Source organism: Chlamydotis macqueenii, chromosome 2 (genome assembly GCF_036417535.1).
Source record: "Chlamydotis macqueenii isolate bChlMac1 chromosome 2, bChlMac1.mat, whole genome shotgun sequence".
NCBI lineage: Eukaryota > Metazoa > Chordata > Aves > Otidiformes > Otididae > Chlamydotis > Chlamydotis macqueenii.
This window is the reverse complement of record NC_141557.1, coordinates 21621363-21642773: the sequence shown is the minus strand read 5'-3', so window position 1 is coordinate 21642773 and position 21411 is coordinate 21621363. Positions and strand designations below refer to the sequence as shown.

The 21411-nt window shown below is 38.9% G+C and overlaps 1 protein-coding gene across 1 annotated transcript in view; it reads right to left on the bottom strand.

Moving 5' to 3' along the window:
- The window catches only part of CUBN (cubilin), a 148106-nt gene that overhangs the window by 65976 nt on the left and 60719 nt on the right, over positions 1–21411 (bottom strand). The window contains exons 29-32 of the mRNA XM_086741510.1: positions 15015–15196; positions 8374–8548; positions 6552–6733; positions 813–969 (exon numbers count right to left, since the gene is read on the bottom strand). Of these exons, the coding sequence (XP_086597636.1) occupies positions 813–969; positions 6552–6733; positions 8374–8548; positions 15015–15196 (696 nt within the window). The remainder of the gene's footprint in view (positions 1–812; positions 970–6551; positions 6734–8373; positions 8549–15014; positions 15197–21411) is intronic.

Below are 21411 nucleotides of genomic sequence, written 5' to 3'. Positions count from 1 at the left end.
TACGTATCTAATTAGTACTTCAATAACTGGGGTTCCTGAGATTTTTGCTCATGTAAATTCCTCCTTTTCTTTATAATTTTTCACAATACTTTCAAAGAAAAAATAAATTCTGGGAAAAGTACAAATTTATAGTGGAAAGAATCCTAAGAAAATGAGAGGAAAGGATTTTCTCTGCAAAAACTAAATGGCTATATCTTGGGGAAAAAATGTTTCCAAAGTTATTGTGACAAAACAAAAGAAAATCACCAATCGTCAAATAGTACATAATTCCATGAAAAATTCTGCCCAGTTGGTGTCATTTTTCTTTAAAAAGGAAACCATGTAAAGTACCAATTAGTCCTCCACAAATTGGATAGTTGATGTTTGGCAGGATTGCAGGCCTGAATCTGTGGACTTCATCACCAGCACCACACAGAAGTCTTTTATAGCTTTTCAGATTCATGCACATGGACAGACATATAAAATGTTATTTTGTCACTAGGTCTGTGGAAACTGCCAGTTACATATTTTTCTCAGGACAGTTATGGGTAGCTAACCCTCTACGGAGGAGGAATAAGAGGTAGCTGATGTGTGCTAGATGCCTTGCTATAAAAGTACATTTTTTTTCCCCAATCAAAGAATCTAAGATGATCCTTAGATTTTAAATTCTTTAATCTATAACTTGGAAAAATTCAGTCTTGTTAAATACATACACTGATATGCTGCATGTATAGGAACAACATTTCCCATTATCAGCCGTACTAAAAGATCGTGTCTAATACAAACAAACTGGTGATTAGATAAACATACATTATTGTAAATGACAAAATTACCTTCAGTAAAGCGAGCACTGAAGCCCCTGTGCTGGATGGTTGTATCAGAGCGCAGTCGGATGTACATCAGATTCTTGGACGATGTGATAGGAGGAGGATGCTGTGTCCCACAGAGTTTTCTAAGAAGTGGGGCTTCACTGCTAGGACCATCAAACACCTGTTACGAAAAGACCACATTAAGTATTTGGTTTCAATAGGAGTACTGAGAAGACTTTTATTTTGTTCACTCTCTTATATTTCATACCTTTTGATGCTGACACAGCCCTGGTATGGGCAGTGCAAACAAACTATGCATTGCTGATCTTAATTCTGTGGCTGTTTCCAAAAAATGCATGTATTTCAGGCTGAAGCTACTGTAGCCTTAATAACAAAAATGCATCAAGTAACCATCTTCCTCTGTGTGTATCTGGTATCAATTGCCTTTAACAATCCAGATATCCCCATACATTTGTTGTTTTCTGTTAATGGCTAACATGAGTTCCTGTGTAGCTTTTATTCAGGTAAACCCTACATCTTGCCTCAGTAAAGACTTCCAGACTGGGCCTAAAATGCAACTAGTGCACTAGTGGGAGATACGACTGTGTATAAAAAGAGAACACACTAGGATTATGATTTTTAGATTCATGTACCCACCATCAAAGATCAGAGTTCATGTGTCTATGCTTTATAATAGCTTTAGGGTGCTAAATTACATGTATACACATGAAGTGTTATTTAAACAGAAGGTAAAGAAAAGTGGAAAAAAAAAAAAGGAGGAAGAAAGCAAAGATGGCTTTACAAAAATTCACTTTTAATTTTATCACAAATGCCTTCCTTCTCTTTCTTCCCCTTACAGCTGATAATTTTGTTTCCTTCCTCTCTGTTTTGCAATCAAGAAGAGAACAATAGTGAAGTTAAAACCAATGAGATTCTAGCTTAAGTGACACCAAAATTATAACAAGAGAAACCACAGAGAGGGAAAAATGGCCAGTTTCAGAGTCTCCCACTGATCTTTCCTAGCACTCCAGCAGGCATTTGTTGTTGATGTGTTTGGAGACATAGGTTTCAGAAGTGATGAGCATTGGACCCATCAGCACAGTTGCATGACCCACAGAGGAAGAGTCTTTGGGCTACTGAGCAGCAACAACAGTTAAATTCAGTTCCTGTTTCAGCATTAGCATCCTGCATGACCATAGGCACGTCATTTAATATAACCTGTGACTCAGCTTCCTACAGTAAAATGGACAAAAGTATGGATAAAAAAAATGGCGATGAGGACTGGAAGATACCCAGGTGCAAGGATATTAAAAGCTACATAAAAGCTCACTTTGAGCAAAGTAATGTCATTGGGTTAGAAGAAATGTACTTCTTATTAAGATTGTATTCTTTTACTTTAAAATGCCTCAAATTCCAGCAAGCCTGTGCAATGCAGCACTGATGAATTAAAAATTTCTAACTAGACTGTATAACACAATACAGTGTTTCTGCCTGCAGTATTCAAAGGCCTTTAATCACATTAGTGAAAAAAATATATACAAAAACAGTAGCTGAGAGAAAGGTGACCCGTCTCAAATAAACCTAGGGTTTGAGAAACAGAAGACAAAACTTCTGCCTAGTTTACTGGCATATCCTACATAGCCAATGCTGTATTAATGAATAAAACATTTGCCCTTGGGCCTGTAACACTAGCTAGATTGTGAGATCTTGTGGAGTCTTAAGTGTACCACAGTGTCTGTGAAGTGCCTGGTAAAGAGACTCAAAATATCCATCCATTCAACCTTTTCTTCTTTCTTGCCATCCTGCCACAACCAGCCCTTTAATACGTAGTGTGCAGTGTTTATTGTTCCTCTGCACATATATCCTGTATATAAATCAGACTGCCTGGAGTTAAAAACCACAAACCATGGCATGTGAAAAAAAGTAATGACTAAAATAATCCTTAGGAACTAAGGTACTGTCTTTCTCTAGACAGTAGTGAGAGGATTTTATCCGAATGCTAGAACTGAGAATAAGCATTACATTGACAGTCTAGAGAGAGGGCCTGACTATAGTTCACATAAACTGCTGGTTTTGATGGATCTGTGCCCGCGCTGCACAGCTGAGGATATGACCATTGACACATGGACTGTTGTGAGACTCTAGTAGTTGATCTTTCTCACTAGGGAAAATATTAAGGATGAGTAACATAAGAGACTAAGTAGGCATTTCATTCCAAGAGCTTTCTGGAATAAAGAAGTCTTTCTATGGTAAGACTGGGAGAAGAGCATGAAGTCAGAGGAATGTTTTCTAAATCAAGTGTATTTGCTGTTTCTGGGCAGCTTTCTTGAAGAACAGTACTGTCTCTTCTTTCAGAAACCCAGAAATTATTCCTAGTCTTTACAGTTGCTAAAACTCTGATTCAAGCAACAGTTCAGCACAAGCATTAGAGAGATACAGCAGCAACTCTTAGGAGTTATGGCAGCTACAAATTAAGCAGGAACAGTTAACACATGGATAGTGTGTGGTTGCATCATTTCTGCTCACCTATTTTTTAGCTTAAACTGTTTTATAGGGAGGATTTCAGTCTTGAATCTAAATCAGAAACCACAATATTCATGCACTAGTTCAGGAACGAGTCGTGTCTCTCTGCAGCTTCATCTGAGAAATGCATTTCTGTGGTTGCATGAGTAAAGGAAAATGATGCATCTGCTTACTTAAAAGCCAGGTTTTCATTCGCACTGTGCATAGCAGCAATTTGCTCTCCTCCTCCCTTTCCACAGCGAACATAACTGAGTGACTCACTGCCTTCTGGTTCAAATGTGTCGTGCATTTTGCAAAAGCACATGACAAAAATAAGATAATTTTTGTTTTCTGAGCCATAAAAACTCCATATATTTCTAACTGTCCTCTCTTGGAAGATCCTCTCTGCCAGTACCTGGAATAAATGAAGTCATATCTCCTCTCTAGCTCCCAGAGGCTTACATTTCTACATTCCCGTGTACTACTCGTTATACTGCAACAGGAAATAAAAATAACATTTACTTAATCAAAGCCACTGAAAATAACAAACTACTTCTCCCTCCTCTTTCAGTGCCTTGTGCTACAAGCACTGCCTTCCATCCCACATCATCCTCAAGCCTCCAAATACTTGAAATTCTTACTGACCCACACTCCTGGTGTAGCATCAGCTACAACACTGGTTAAACACATGCGGAAGAAAAAAAAAAAAAGGAATTAGTGCATTCACTATTTCTTTCCCTCTGTTTTCCTTCAAAGAAACAAATTTGTTTGTTATAAGACACACTCTCCAGATAGAAATGGCCTAGTAGACAAAGAGAAATTAAAAATGTATTCCTTATGTATGTTGACAGTGACAGCAAAAAGTCTTCTCAAAGATCTTATGCATTCTACAGAATATAACTGAGTTATATTTGAGATAAGAGAAAATAAAGGCTATATATCCTCATTTAGCAGATTAAGAGATGTTCATTTGTTCTGAGAACAGATAAGGTACAGAACTGAGGGAGTTCAGAGCAGTTACACCGTGGGTTACCGTTATGGGTTTAGAATTACTTTGGCTGAACCTAGGTATGTGCTCAGGTTCACATGTGAAATCACTGAGCAGAAGAGAAAAACGCACTGGGCTTTTTGGAGCTGCAGCATAGCCAAGAAGCAGCAGACATGAGTATTTTCCCTCCCTCCATTTTGCTCACATAACAAATACCCCATGGAAAACATTACAGGAAAAAAAGATACATTTTAATGTGTTCCTCATAGAAAGGAATTTATGGTAGAAATATTAAAAAAAAAATCTTGAGTCACAACGCAGGGAAAAATGAGTGGCTCTAGAAGGGGAAGGATGAAGGAAAAGGCCATTGGTACACTCAAGGGTGGAGGGGAGCCCCAAGAGAACTCGTAGAGCAAATAAAACCCATAAAGATAAGTAAAAATTTAAGAAATAGAAAAGGGTGGAACCACTACTCATATGTAGTTGTTGTTCCTATATTAGAGAGAGTAAAATAACCCACCAGCTTCCTTAGCTGCCCATATTTTCCATTTATGCAGCTTTTGGAAGGCAATTCCTAAACCATTCACAGTCAGACCTCTACTTATATATTTCCAGGCACTTTCTGTCCCTTCACTCTGTTCTCCTATTACTGTGTGAGGCATATAGGAACCCTTGGAATGAGATGAAGACAAATCACATCCACCACACCCAAAAAGCCGAAAAGCAGAACCAGACAACTGATACTTATATGGCAATAGAGAAAAACGGATGTCACTGCAGTGCAATGGTCTGCAAACTCTGCTCAGGCAAAGAGCTCTGCCACAGCCATCTCCTCTGCCAGCCGAAGGACTGGTGCCTTTCAATGACTAAAATCCAGTGCCAGTATCCGGCCTATAAAGGGTATGGGAGTTGTGCCTGTAACTGCAAGGAGCTCATGTAGCTCAGTAATCTACAAAGTGTTTAGATAGGTACATACATCCATTGGCATCAGGTTTAAAAGAGAAACTTGTATATCAGGTCTTTTCAGAATTTAGCCCTCATTTGCAAAAATATTTTTGGGGCATTTTTACCAGTACTGCTGTTTCAGATGGCTAGTATTTCTGTCAGGCAATCTGATTTTCTACTTCTGTGTGATATCACAGAAGACTTGGAAATTTTTCCAATAGATTTTCCCTTTCAATGATCTCCCTGATGTAGTTAAACAATTTAAATTAAAAGACATAACCATATGTCCCTGTACTTCGGAAACAGAAAAAAAAAAAAGAGTCATTTTACAAAGATGCTTTGTGGTAAAATGAAATCTCCAGTTCTGCTCAGCAAAAGGGAGACACATTTCCTTTTTTCTGGCTCAGTACAAAAAAGCTTTACCAGGCAATGCTCTTAGAACTGATGTTGTTTTTAAAAGAGTCTCAGCTCCTGCCAAATTGAGTTCTCTGTGAATGACATTTTATCAAGGAGTGGAAAGCTGGATTTTGGGCTACAGCCACTGTGCTTTATCCGACTGGTACTGATCACACATGCCTTTGTACTGAGTGAAGTGCAATTTGACGTCAAAGGTCAGGATTTCATGTCCCTGCTCCCAAAAGGCCAAGTGGAAACATGGAGAATTCATTGTCGTGCACTGGTTGAGCAGCAACTTGAATTTCTGTGACGTCAACAAAAGTTCACAAACCAACAGCAGAGTGAAGCTTTGAAGAGAGCAGTGGCTCTAATGAAGCAATTAAACAGACAGCTGAGGAGGACCTGAATACACAGTGCATACATAAAGAAAAGTAGCCAATCACACATCCCTGTGGATGTCAACCTCCCTCTCTCCTGAGTTTGTACAGACTGTGGGTAATCTATCATATATGTGGGCAGTCCATCCTATGGCTTGGAGCAAGCTGTGATAAACTGTACTATAAATGGGAAAGGGTGTCATAATAACAGCCACGTGTGTGTGAGGTTATTCCTGCAGTACTAACTGCAACTCACACCACCAAAAGGAAAAACATGGTGCCAGGTTGCAGCAGGCACAAAGGATCCTTCCAGATAGAAGTAGGAACCTGGAAGAACACAGAAATGCATTTATAAAGCCTGCTTCATTGGTAAAGCAAAGGGACCTGTAACTATTCAACTGTAAATTTAACCCTTAGCTCATCAGTGAATAAATATGACTATGCAACTACCAGTCTGAAAGCAACTGCAGCCTAGGTTGCAGAGTAAGCTTCCTCTTTTGCAAGCATTTCACCAGACTCATTAAGGAAACTTTTGAAATTTCTATTGTTACTTACTGCAACGTTGTCATAGTTACACAAATGGTGATTTTCAATGTCAAAATCCGTGAAGTTCAATAGGACTCTGTGGCTGTAGTCAACTTGGATAACCCAAGAACAATCTGTGCTGTTATCATAAGGTTGAGGATAGTTTGGAGAATGGATTTCCCCACTGGTAGCTTGGAAAATACCACCACAGCCTGAAAGATATAATCAGTTTTAATCATAAGCTCTGTTATGCTTAGCAAGATTCCACCTCTATTTTTAAACTAAGGGAAGAACACCTCCATCTTTATATTTTCTACGTTAAACTCTTGTAAGATGAGTGGTCCAACTCTTGAAGTGTCCTGTCTGAAAAAAAAAAAAAAATCAATGGAAATTACTATCAGGAAAATACAACATTCTCATTATTGGTGAATGTGCAACAATGCTTGTGAGTAATGTTTCTTTTTAGCCCCAGGCTGGTAGTAGATGTCATAAATGCTGAAGCATTAGTGCTGTTATTCCTCTATCCTAGATATTGTAAAAGCAATCAAAAATGCCATTCATATGAATGCTACAGAGTCAGCATACTGAGAAAGCAATGACTAGGCCTAGCTGACCACGGGGAGGAGAAAACCATTTCTGAAAATATCAAGACAGCTAGGAGCTCCATTTTTCCCCATGATCAGTACAACAATTGCAAGCCTCAAGTTTCTACTTTGCTACCCAGGCAGTTGAGGGCTTCCTGAGGACTCCACTTCACCCTCAGGTATTTCTGACCAGAACAGCTCCTGTACTCATGAATATCTAAACAGCCTGGAATGATTGATCCTGTGCAAAGTGCCAGGGCTTTCAATAGGACTAACACAAACAAATGGACTTTTATATGTTGTAAAGGGACAGAGGAGGGACTGTTGTAGATGGAGGCAGCCTGCTGGAAGGATAAAAACTATACTGTTATTGCATTCTGTTGAGCTGATATTTTAGAGGCTAGAGGGGGGTTGGAGTACAACAGGCAAGATGCTATAAAGGGATGAGAAAGCTTCAGGGGGCCTAAGTAGAAAAAATAAGCTGCCAGATCTCAGAAGGGGATTAATTCAAGGGACTATTGTAGACTTCTTTTATTAAAAAAAAAAAAAATCTTGTGCCTTTCTCATAAAACTTGTGAGAATGGAGAAGTATAAACCTTGACAAACTAATGAATCAGTGTGCTTAATCAAGCGATACTGCAAGAATTAAAATCTGCCTCTCCTCACTTTTCATTGCAATTATTTTCCAGTAATTGGCCTTTTCAGAAAAACTCCCATGCAGGGACATGTGGTTGGGACATTTAAGCATGTTTCTTCTTTTACTGATTACCAGTAAGGCTTTGAACAAATAATCACAAGAGGGGTGGATGAACCTTATAGAGTTCAAGTATTTACTAATCACTCCAAATATTTTTGGAGTCCACATAGTTCTCCAAGTTAAGCCATGTTCTCAGATATTTTTCACTTTACAGTTTAAAACCAAAAGCATCATTCAGCTAATAAAGGACTCTGTATTGGTGAGTGGGTGGGGAGAACTGCTAGCATGCAAAAGTTATATTCTAATTACAGTAATGTCTTGATTAATTATGTAGAGAAGAAACCCCAGTAAGGTAGACTGTTACAAAATACATAAATAGGCCTAGACTTCAGGTAGTAAGGCAATTTTTTTCCTCTGTGTTTTTCAGCATCTCTTAGTGTTACTAAATCCAGTAACACCCAAATTCTTCAGTTTTCAGTCCTACACTGTTTGACTACTTTAAATGCTTCTGTGGCTGATCCACAATTCCCAGACTTCCTGAATTTCTCCTGGTGTTAATCAGTATACTCACCACCCAGATTTTCTTGCCAGGAGGCATTAAAACCTTTCCCTGTTTCTGCTGCATCTGTCTTGAAACGGACAACAGCTGAATTGCCAGTGGTAGAGACTTTCAGTGGGTTCTGTGCTGATCTTGAAACACAAAGCTGGGCTAGTCTAGGAGAGAGGAAATCAGGGCCACCATAGACCTAGAAATGGAAGAAACACTGTCACAGAGATTGTCTGCCACACAGAATACATCAGAAATGTTTACCTAGGGGAAGAAAAAATCTGTAAGTATTGAAAGTGATTCCATGTTTTGAAATTTAGCTAATAAAGTTGTTTTCTTTGCAGGTTTACTTGCTATCTGAATCACCTGGCACAAGTATGACTTTGAAACAGCCTTGCATGAAATAAAAATTTTCTGCTTTGAGGACTTTGCCATATTCTTCTTCCCCCATCTCACCAGGGTTAGCACCTTGTTTCTGTGGGGATATAAAACCAGATTTTTTTGTGTGTGCTTGTGCAAGCAAACTGTATCTTTTTGTAGGAACTTGTGCTCATATTTGGCACCCTGTATGTTTAGGGGCACACTTAAGACTGATTTTTAAATTTAGGCTAGATTTCTTCCCTCTTTCTTGTAAAACAAAAAAAAACCATTGCAATTTTATTGACTTCAACGGCAGAATTGACATCCAAACTACGGGATTTTGGTCAAGTAAACTACATTTTAATAATGCTCTTTGGAAACAAGGATATATATCATACATATTTCCCATAAAAGGAAGCTTTTGACTTTTAAAAGTAATTATTTCTTACTCAGAAGAGTGTGCTTCAGGCAGTCACAAACCAGAAAACCACTGCTCTTAAAAATCGTCATCAGTATTGTGTACTTTATAATGCTTTTTTAAACCGATTTAAGTGAATTAGGTAGCAGTGCTGAAGCCTTGTTAATCCTCTTTCTTGTTTTCCAAAAGCGACATGGGATTTTAGTTTAAGCCCATTTATAACTAGTGGAACTGGCTCATCTTCCTTCGTCTTCCCTCTCTAAGCTGAAGAAAAAACACATCCTCAGTGCATTTTGCAAAACCAGACATGCAATTGTTGTGCCTGGTGCCTAGTACCTTCAATGACTGAATTTTCTTTGCTTCTTGCAGGCTAATGAAATGCCACCTGATATTAAGGGTCTCCCACCTTCCATTGCTATGTCCCTGGTAGGACAGCAGCTGCAAGTCAGCTTGACAATAACCTCAAATGTGAAAACTAATAAAAAGCTACACCAAATAAAGAGCATGCTATTGTCTTTCAGCAACTGAACTAGCAATAGATAGATTCTCATTGTATCAGCATATATTCTGTATACATCCTAAAGCTAAACTAGAGAATGGCATGTTCTAACAATAAAACCAGGGAAAAGGAAGATAAGGCAATAAATCCCATCAGGATTTTCCCACTAGTATCATCTCAAGTCCAGTCCAATATTTTATCATTCTGGTAAACATCAAAAAGGTCAAAAAAGCAACCCACGAATCTCTCTCAGAAAGTGACAGTACTATAAGAAGCAATCTTCTATATGGCCCTTTTGCCTCTGACCCCTTCTACATGAGCAGAAACTCAATATTTTAATAAGCTCTGACGGATACTTCTTAATCTCAGAAGAAGTTTGAATTTTGTCCAAGCTAAATATCTGAGCAAGTCTTACAAATATCTGAGCAAGCCTTACAAATAGCTGAGCTAGTCCCACCACCTCCAGGGCTAAGTGGAGTGCATTGCTACATAATTTGATTGATCGTGTACTCACTTACTGCTCACGGTTCCTGATACCGCTCTGCTGTTAGAGGTATAAGGAAAATAACTTTTTGTTTTTTAAAACTGGAAAAAATATTCAGTGACTCCATGGTAATGCGAGACCTCAGAAGCTGAAGCTTGCATGCCCAAAAGAAACAAGGAATGAATTTTTTTACAAACATCACAGTCTGTTAGATATTCAGAAGACTGTATTTTGTTTTAGAGGCTGATTACACAGGCTTAATAGCTTAAACATTTCAATTTTGACTGAGACAGCACTTTTTAACATTCTGCAGGGAGGCTGCATGACTTAAATGGATAATGGTTCCTCTGTTCAATCGATCATCTCAAGGCATTCAAGAGAAGTCAGAATGGATGAAATCACAGCTCAGATTAAGAATCTGTAATGAAGCAGTCACAGTCTGGGGAAGAAGCATGTTCGTCTGCTGGAAACTCAGTGTCTTCAGCTAAATCTTACTGCTTGCCTGCTTGTGAGGCCCAATGACAGCTGCATTTGTCAGAAGTCTGTTCAAAATGTGAATTTTAAAATGTGTTTGTGGTATACTCCCTGAGTCAGAGCCACGGCAGGAAATCTAGCAGGAACACATGTTCTTAATCATCTAAATCAGCCCAGAGAAGCTATGTGGCAGAGGAAACAGCAGGAGTTTCTAGTATGCATCTAATAAGCATCACAGACCAGCCTCTCACATCATCCCTGGTGCTCCCTGGGACCATCTGCACACCATGGGCAAGGAGACCAAACCCAACTCTGACATAAACCCTGCTGATTTCTGTAGTATTATCTCAGAAATGAACTTGACCCAAGCTGAACACTTATAGTTGGCCTTTGGAAGAGAATTAAGAATGAGGGAAAAATATTGATGGAAATCTGAGGTTTGTGGTTCTCCTTTACATTGTTAACTGTTCAGCAATGGCCTTCTGCACAGTTTCAAACTAAAAAGCACAAAGGCACGCTCTTTACAGTTAGGAGTGTATTTTCTTTTCTCCTTTATGCCAGTTCAATTAATCAGATGCTTTCACAAGGACTGGAACAAAAACAAGTTAGAGTGTTTCCATGACAAAAAACAATAAAATGTTACTTTTGGCTACAAAGAGGAAAACCAATAGTTACCACATGAAAAAAAAGAAGAGGGAAAAGAGAATAGATGGAAAGAATGAATTCCAGGGTGTGGTTCACAAAGAGTCACAGGATGTCTGAGCTGAAAACAGATAAAAATAACAATATTTAGTCTGACCAGAGCAGCTGATCTGGAGATAAAATGATTTTGGATGGCATAACGGGGGTGCCGGACACTGCCATAAAGCCCATGGTTTTAATCTGTTCTTATCATTTGCTTCTGCTCCGTTAGTTCCATTTATTGTTAACAGTCAGCATTCCAGAGTTATGAGCAACAGAAAGCTGGTTTTATGTGGTTGGTCACCCTCATGACACAGATTTTCTGGGAATAAAACTGATCTCTCTTCAGATATAACTGCCAGCGAAAAGAGAGCCCAGCTTTGACAGAGAATCAAGAATTATGGTAATACTTGATGTTTCTTTATATTTAAATGAAAAGACTAGAGCATCTAATAAAGACTTGGAAGAGCAATAGATTGACAGGGTTCCTTCCTTTTCAGCTCAGAGCTACATCTTGCTGTGGCAGAATATATAGTTTACAAAAATCCGGTCCATGTTAAAGAAAATATGTCATAATTTAACAAAGCAGGAATGGTCATTTTTCTTTATGTATATATTTTCAATAGAAGCCATTTAAAAATATTTTTAACTCTTTCATTGTGTCCAAAATGGTGACTTCTATTTCCATGAAACATTTCTAGAAAACATCTTTAAGAACAACTTAAAATTTGCTTCTGGATTTTTGTAAAAGGAATGGAATCTGATGGGGAAGAGAGAAAAAGTGCAACAGTGTCGTAAAAGAAACAAGCAGGAGGAGGATTAAAGGAGAATGTGTCAAACACTTCAGCATGCAGAAGACACAAAATTTTTATGTAACTACTGTTGCACAGTCTTGGTGAAACATATGGCAGGACTAGGATACGGACATGGAAGGGACAGCTTGTTTAGAAGATATGATCAAAGGAAAAGGAAGGGATACAGTTGCTGCATTTTACAATAATAAATATGCTTGAGAAAAATGTGCAAGAGAGAAATATTCAAGAAACTGACATAAAAATGAAGTTAGTAGCAAAGGTGCTGCGATGGGAAAGATCTCTTAGAATTTTCATACAATTCTCTGCCAGTTGAAGGGGCAAGGGTGTATCTAAGCAAAAGCTAAATGCATCCAGGTGAGCAAGTTTTGTGATTACTGGGGAATTTTTATTATAAGGTAATATATTTTGGAAAAGCAACAGAAAAGAACACAATTTATTGCAATATTCTAAAGAGAGCTGCTTATTTCAGAGAGTAGAGAGAGTTAACAAGACAGGGAGGGACAGCAGGGTGCAGAAATACTTTAGTACTGATTTTGACTTCCTATTAAAACTGGAAAGTTATTTGGCTTGAAAGAAAACAGGAAGCAGTAGAACTCACTATTCAGAGATAAGGAAAAAGTGAAATCAGGGGAATAACTATGAGAAAAAGCAGACTTCAAAACCTGAAGAATTGGTAGACAGGATACTCTTGGGAAGATAATGTGAGAGTGAAAAGGGTTTGGAACCTTAGCGATCACTGAAACACACTGTGTCAAAGGCACACCAGGAACATCTTTTTTTCTAACACTTTTCAGACTCTTGTTGTGTGGTTTTCAGCCTGGACATACATAGACAGCTACAGGAAAGAAGATTACAAGATAGAGCAGCTTCTGAAAATAGTTAACCACATTCTTTTTTTCCCTACTAAATCTGAGTCGTCATTTGTTCTGTGCAGACTATATCAATCGTGCTGTGAATGCATAATTTTATTTAAAAAAAGCAAGAAAATATATATGTGGCAAGGTACATAAAGCTCCATCACATGCCTGCAGTTTGGCAGGGGAAGCTGTTCACTGCCAGGCAGAACTTCTAATCTTGCACTACGACATGAACCAGTTTTCCCCAATAAGTTGATTTACGTTAAGTTATCTGTCAGCAGATCCGAGACAGGTGTTGGGAGCTGGATGAGCCAAGGTCAGGAGACAAGTAGCTCAGAGGCACACCAATTCTGAGGGCAGGAATGCAGGGAAGTTCAAACAGCAAGGTGGACATTTGTGCCGATTAATGTGTAAGGTTGGAAAGAAGTAAAGCACAGCAAATAAGTTTGAAATGGTAAAGAAAGAAAACCCAAAACCTAAGATGAATACCTCGCTCAGGGACACAGAGGAGCAAACTGAAGGATCCTCTTAAATAACTTTCTTTAAGCAATTTGTGTCTGGCAACCAGACACAAATTTTGTTTTAGGCCAGTCCCCCCACTAGTCAACAAGTTGTCAAGCAAATGCTTGCATGCCATCTGTACTGTTACTGAATTGTGATAGCTCCTGGGTAACCACCTGCAGATGTAGGCTTTGTCCTTGCACTATTCAAGAAACAGTCAACCACAGCAGACTTAGATTTTGTAGCTCTGGGCATCAGGGGCATAAGGGAAGCTTACAGGCAGATTAGCTTCAATCTTGTCATGTTAGGCACAAACAACAATGAAACTGCAATACAACAGACTTCTTCAATACCCAAACCAGCCAACACCAGTCACCTGTTCACAGGCACTAGTATCAGCAATGTGACAAAAAGTCATACTTGCCAATGCTACTGATGGAGAATTCATGGAACAACTTCCTTACACCCAGATCCTACAGAAGTCCCAAAGTCAACAGGATAGTCAAAGCACAGTGTCCATTTGATCAAGAGTTCCACTTCATTGCTACACTAGGGAAGTCTGTTTCAGAGCCAGAAAGCTGGTGTTAAGTTACACATCTCTTATAGAAATTCTTAGCAATTATCTATCTGGCAACTGTATATTTATATATTATATACTTCAGGATGTGGGTTAAGTCTTCCAGGAATATTGCTGATGAGTGTGCACTAAGGACCATATGCTGGAGAAATCAAAGATACAAAGGTGAAAACAGGCAGCCGTGAGTATGTGTAGGTGCTTGACAGAAAGCTGTGTAGCTGTATGCTACAACATAAGCTTACTCAGGAGAAGAAGAGAAGAAAAGCCCCAGTGGAGTGGAACAAGATCTCTTAATCAATCTTTTGAGTTCATTACAAAAAAAATTCAAATGTCACCCATGTATTAACATCGAAACACCAAATAATTGTACCTCCATTAGTGATCTCAAATGTCTCTAGTGAGAGTGACCTAGAAAGTCTATACCTCTAAGGAATTTCTTCCTGAAATTATTTCCTAACCCTTCTTCCTGCACTAGAAGTCTATTCAACATTAGCTGGGATTGGTCACCTGGCTGCTTCCCATCATAAGCACAAAGATATCATATATAACAGGACCATCCAGTCTTATGGGTCTCTTACAGGTCAGTAAACCCTTACAGAGTTCCCTTTTATTCCTTTTCCACCACCCTACACTAACTAGGACACTCCTATTCTTTTTTTCCAAGTACAAAGATTCTTCATAGTTTTAAGTGCTCAGGGTTATAAACCTCCCCACTTCCTTGGAAGGTCCTACACAAGGTCACACCTTAGTTATTCCCGCAGTGAACCATTATCTCCCTTTACATCAGGACATTTTATCTCCATGGTACAGCACCCTACACTTAGTTCTTTGTAAAAGGTGGATTTTTTAAGACTGAGTTTTTCAGAACAGTTTTGTCCCTTCTTAGGAAGTGTACAATGCCTAGCATTTGTTCTGCTCCCGCAGTTCTTGGGATTATCTGCTCCCAACAGAAAAGCATGTAACTTGTTTATTTCTGAGGAGTAAATCTAATGGTCTTACCTCCAAAACATCGTAGCTGCAGTTTGCATGATATTCAATGTCGAATTCCTGAATGGTGAGTTGAATGCTGCTACCAGGTGCTGTGTGAATGTACCAGATGCATTCTCTATCACTTGGGTATCTGTTGGGGTAACCAGGGCTGTGAAATGATCCAGAAGGGCCAGAGAGTTCTCCTCCACAACCTGGCAACACAGCAAAGCAGCCTGTCAATGAGGGTCTCTGGAAAAACTCACCAACAGCTCTGCAACAAGGACAGATATTAGTACCCATTTCATGCACACGAGTATACTGAGCTTGAGAGTCTGCTTATCACAGAGCACCAAGGTCTAGCAAGGAAGAGCAGCATGCTGGACCTGCTGGCACTGCCTGTGCAATAGGCACTTCACCTCCCATTTCTCACCATACCTCAGCATCTGCTTTGACAGCTGAAGAAACTGAGACACAGAGCAAAAAAAAAAAGTGACATTTTTTTGTATTAGTCTCTAACTTTGATCAGTTCTAGAAAGCTGAATCAGATCCATTTTCAGTTGTTACTGACCTTGACTAATACACAAACTAAGTTATCATGGGGAGGGCTTCCTATTGTTGTAAAAATGCCATTTCCCACTGCTTTAGAAATCATAAAATTAAAGACAATGCAATTTCTCTCAGCCTGCTGAGCATGATTACAAAGCTGCCAAGTCACAGTGGATAAACTGTCTTTCTGACATTTAGTGGGCTTAATGTTCCCTTTTATTGATTTGTAACTATGCAATTGTAAGACATGCCATGTTTGAAAAGTTATGTATTTTCTTTTCAGATAGGAAATTATTGTCCTAACCTCACTCCTCAGCCCCTTGGGTGATTAAGTTCTAACATATTACGAGCTAGATAAAAACAAAAGATGCAAAACTATGGATCAAATGCAGGTACTGATTTGACACCTGGCCACCTGAGACTGCAGTTTTATCATTGCTTTATGGACATGTGGCACTGCTGCACTTGCTCCTTTTTGTTGAGTTCCTGGGAAGATGCTCTTCCTGATCCAGTCCCTGGGTGCAGGTGTCAGCAGCATGGGAAGGCACAAGAGTCCTTACCAGTGTCTGGGCAGATTTAGATCGGCTACATTCATGGTGAAACCTCACCTTTAAAGAAGGCAGTAGGGTGGCTGTGTATCTGTCACACACAGAAAGCAAGGGAATTGTGCGTTTGATCTGATTTTACGTGTGTGTTGCTCTGCCTTGCAGCAGCATTTTTTTTTTTCCTCTCTACATTATAAGCCACCGGATGCTTCATTTAGGCACTAGATAATCTTTTGCTTATATAGCTTTTATGGGGTCACTCAAGCTTTGTAAGTAAAGCCCACAGTCCATCAATCTCTTTGGCTTCATCTCTGGGGGGAAGGTTCTGTCACACAGCAAAAAAAAAAGCCACAAAATACTTAATAAAACCATCTAACAAACTATGAGCTTTATATTCCCAGAGGCAAACTCTGCAGTGTGTCAGAAGTGATAAATAGCATCTGTATCAGAACTTTTAGTTATAGAAGATAGTTTATAACATAAAAAGAATGAACTACCCCTCTGACATGGTCAACTAAGCTACACAGATGTACAAAACTCCCCTAATCTCTATGAAGTCTATGTGCAATTTGCAACTTGAACAAGGTATCTTTGGCCATTGCTCTGCTTAACACTCATTTTCCCTTCAGGAAGCTATAAATCAAGATCCTCAATTAAAGGCAAATACTTCCCTTAACACCTTCTGTAACAAACTTGTGGGTTTGTCTCAGGGTGGCTGCTAAGCCCAGAAGCATTTGCCATCATCTCTTCCACGGGGTCTTTCAGCTCCTCTCTGAAAACTCGCATAATTTGGCTTTGCCACAGTTGGCTCTAGGACTTCTAGGACTGCAAAATACAAATCCGTGAGAGGAAAGAGCAGCAGGTCTGAAAGGGAGCAAAGCAATAAGAAGCTATTTTAAACCAAAAAAGAGCCGTCTAAATGCAGATGTGAAGAAGACATCTCCAACCATACCAGCAATGTAACGCAGACCTCTGTCAGTCCATCACCCAGTACTCACTGGAAAACCATGCTTTAAATACAAAAATTCCCACAATTGAACAGTAGTCGGCTGTAGCCCAGGAAAGCCTTTACATAGCTGAAGTTGACCTCACAGGTGAATTGGCATGGGCTTATTTCTCCCTTTTTCCACACCTTGCTGCACATGATGCTCCATAACCCTGAGATGGTTTGCCCTGCAGCCACAAAGCTACATTGTCAAGCTACCAGATGTCTCAAACAAGGAGTAAAAGAAGTTTTTAAGTGTATTTGAAACCAATCCTGCCTTCAGTCCCTCTGGAGATAGAAACATCAAAAGGTAGTGCACTTATTTCCCCTGCCAGCACCAGTAAGTAAATGTTAAGCCCCTGAAACTTTGATATCCAGGAACATTTCAGCAGAGAGACAGAGAGGAAGAAAGCTTCAGCGTAACCCACCACCCCATGTTTTTTTCCCAGTGCCATCAGAAGATGGCCTAATTTTCCTCAAAAGAAAGCAGGTCGTTGGGTTTTTACAACTGGAGGAAAAAAAAAGGTGTCAGCAGGGGGGAGCCTTACAGCTGAATTTGCAGGGCGAGTTACTCTCTTTCTTCTCCCTCAGCAGCAGGAATGACACGGCCGCTGAGGACAGACTTTAGGAGGGGAAAGCCGCCTCGCCAGCTTGGGAAACAGAAAGATTTCTCAACAAACAGACTTGATGGCTTGGCTCCTGAGGGGGTGGGAACTGGGAGGCAAGGGAGTTTCAGCAGGCAAGAACAAAGCCAGTTGCTATTTATCTCAGCCTGAAGAAAGCTGGGAACATTTAAAAACTAAACAGGCAGTTATGACTCAGCTTCTCCTACTAAGAGTTTCCTCATAGCCACAAAGACATGTTTTTTATTTAAACTCAAAATGGCTCAGATGAGCGGAAAGCTTGTGTGCTGTGTGTTGGAGCAGGGACCTTTCTATGCACCCCCTGCAGGTAGAGGTCAGATTACTCATGCTCCCTCTCCAGAAAGGTTTATATTTTCTCTGAGCTCAATCGATATTCTCTGGATGAGGGATGTGAAACACATGAATAAGAATGTCAAACTGTTGTTTATGTGCCATTCCTTTTCTTCCAACTAGAAATGTTCCCGGAAAGGGCTTTTTGTTAAAACAGAAGTGATTCTTCTTAAGTGCCCCAGTAAAATGGAGGTAAAGTTTAGATCTCTGTGATTCATTTCTTGTAATGAATGTGCTGAACTCATGTTGCCAATCATTTATTAATTGTTTGCAAACAGATCAGAAATTGCTTGAGTTTATGCCAAAGTATCCACTGACTAATAGCTGAACAACAGACTCATTGATCTTTGCAAATATGCGAACTTTACATCTGAACTATTTTGACTGACACGCATATGCAAGCAGAAACTGCCGTATCACAGCAGAAATGTAATCTCTGAACTCTGGCCAGTTGGCAGAAAGACTATTACGTTTCTGTTCTTATATGGATGACGTAAGAATCAGTTGTGTTGTACTGTTTTTTTAAAAGATACATGCTAGATGATTTTAACAAAATATTTACAGAAATACTGCGAAGAGATTAAAACAAATATTCCTGCCTTTAAACTCACTTGCTACATCTATGGAACACTAAAATGAGAAAAACTCAAATAATGATAGAAAAACTTTTTAAAATGCTTACAAATGTTGTATGTGAAAGATTTGCCTAGTCTCAGAATTAGGAAAAAAAAAAAAGAAAAAAAAGACTTGTCCAGGAATACTGTTTCAAAATGCAATGAAAACTTTGATTTGCTGACTTTGCTGTTTATATTTTGGTTCCTGGAGCATTATGGATCCTTACTATTCACAGACTTCTTGTCTTGAATTTAGAATTTGATCCCTGATTTGTTCAGTGTCTTTCTCATTTTCATTAGCCACAAAATTTTTGTAGCATTGTCTTTTTCTTTGATTGAATCACAGATAGAAGCTATAAAGGAAAACTAAACTGCAAGCATTTTTCATATTATTTATGCATTACCTATGAGGACAGATTACGTGTCTTAAGATGCTTATACTAGGCTTTGAAATCTGCCTTGGCAGATACTTCAAATCATCAGAAAATATATCAAACAAATCACATTCATATGAATGCTGTTCAGGCTGAAGATGGAGATGTAGATGCAGATGCATATTTATTTACATATATGAATATATATGAGAATATATGTATGGATTTTGCATTTAAAATGAAAACTTTGGGAGAAAAGCTAGTCCTGTTATTTTGAAGCATGCATTTGCATGTACCATACATTTTTCCTACTTTTTGAGCAAGCTAAGAAATACATTTGATTTAACCTGGAATGTTATTTCCATACAAAAGTAGCCTGCCTACTTTATTATGATATTGAAATGGGCAAAGTTTAAATGATGGTGTAATCATCTCAGCTAATTAAACTTCTTCCATCTCTTGCATCACCATTAAACGAACCCAAATCTTCTCCCAATGTTTACATTTGTGTGCAAACATCAGATTAGAGTTTGCTTCTATTCAAATAAATGGAATTTGTGCTGTTTATGACAACAAAGTAAAAAAAAAGATTTGGTCAGTAGTGGTAAACAAAAATGAGGAATTATAACCTATAAATAGCTGCATGACTTCAGCTCATGAAATAATAGTAAATAAAAACCAAAAAGAAACCATTCTGTTCCTATTGAGACATCTTTCAAAGTTTTTCTCAGCACATAAATACACGGTCTTGCTGTACGTGGACAGATATACAGACAGCTGCACTGTGGAACAGTTTCTTGCAGCTGAACTGCATTCAGCATCTGCTCAGTTTGTGCAGACCTCCTTGCAGTCATTTTGGAAACTTCAGCTCCGGGGTTAAACTGAGAAAAAAAAGGGAGGGGCGATACTCTTCTAGTAGCGTAAAGGTCCTGGAATTCCCTTGAAAAAATGCTTAAAACAACTACCTAACGTGGCATTAGTTGCTAGGAAATCAGACAACAAATAGAAAGCTCAGGAAACATGTATTTGGTGCTTGTGTTCTCCTCTGCCTAAAATCTAAAGTCATTGAAAATTGTGCAAGGGATGATTTAGAGATCATTCCATATTACCGCCTGTCTGGCTAGCAGATGGTGTTCATTATCCAAAGATGAATCCCTACTCTCATAAATTATTATAGCTGAATAGAGAAGTAGTAATTGGTGGAAACCACTATTATTTGCAAGATTTTCAGATTTATTCATGGGTATGTTTTAGCCACATACTAGAAAACCCCCTTCCATAAAGTTTAAAGTGAACTGGCACTGTTCCTGTAAAATCAGAGTTAGGGAAATGAAAGGATTCACAGTTGTTGCATTTGTTGTGCTTATGGTGAAGTATTTCAGTAAACGTTAAGTGACTGTAGCTACAAGGAGCATGTAGTATCAACATTTGCCTGTAGTACACTAATACTTGCATGAAGTATAACTTGGATTTGATTCTGAAATCTTTTGCTCTCTTGAGTAAGTTTAGTTCATAGAATATTATCCACTCAAGAGAGTAGATGAGTGTTCATGCAAGGGACTAAAATTTCAAGTGAGAAACCGAGGGTTTTTTTCTTCTTTCTGATTTGTTAGGCACTTCTGTATCTTTGATTAATATTGTTTTATCAGCCTCCTGAATTCTGCTATTTTCTTCAACTTGTTCCAATCTGAAATCAGTAAGATGGATAATAAAGATAGACTACTGGGACCCAGAGACATAAAGGCAAATTTAGGCATTTAAACAAGAGCTGAATCCTCCGAGACACTGAATAGCCACAGTTCCCATATCAGCTGCCAGTGTTCAGTGATAAAAAAGCTGCCATTTCCTAGCTCCTAGACATTGATTCACCTGTTCAGCAACAAGCATTTTAAGAAAATTTTGGCCCTTATTCTTATATATTAGTTTGAGAGGTGAGTGTAGGTCCAGCTTGCTGTAGAAACAGAAATGAATTCATCCTTAGCTCTCATAGAGAAAATGTCTGTTTTTAATAGCCAGACTGCCATACAAAAAGCCAGCTCTGAACATGGTTGCACACACAACTTAAAACAGCTGCTCAGGACTTCAAAAGATCAGACCCTGTGCATCCTTAGACTTACTGTGACAGAAAGACACTGAAAAGGAATAGTCATTTTTGAAAACTGAACAAATGACAATTTGTCAAAGGCTGCACAAGAAATCAATAACAGAGCTATGACTCAGGCTTAGGAAATCTGGGCCTCAGCTCCCCCACTGACCTGCAACGCCGTATTATCTGCAGCAGTCCTGACGGGTGCCTGGCAAATGTCTGCAGTGAATGGCTTCTGCATCCTAATCTAATCTCTGTTTCTGTTATACTTCCCTGAAGAGCTAACAAACTATTTCACATTCT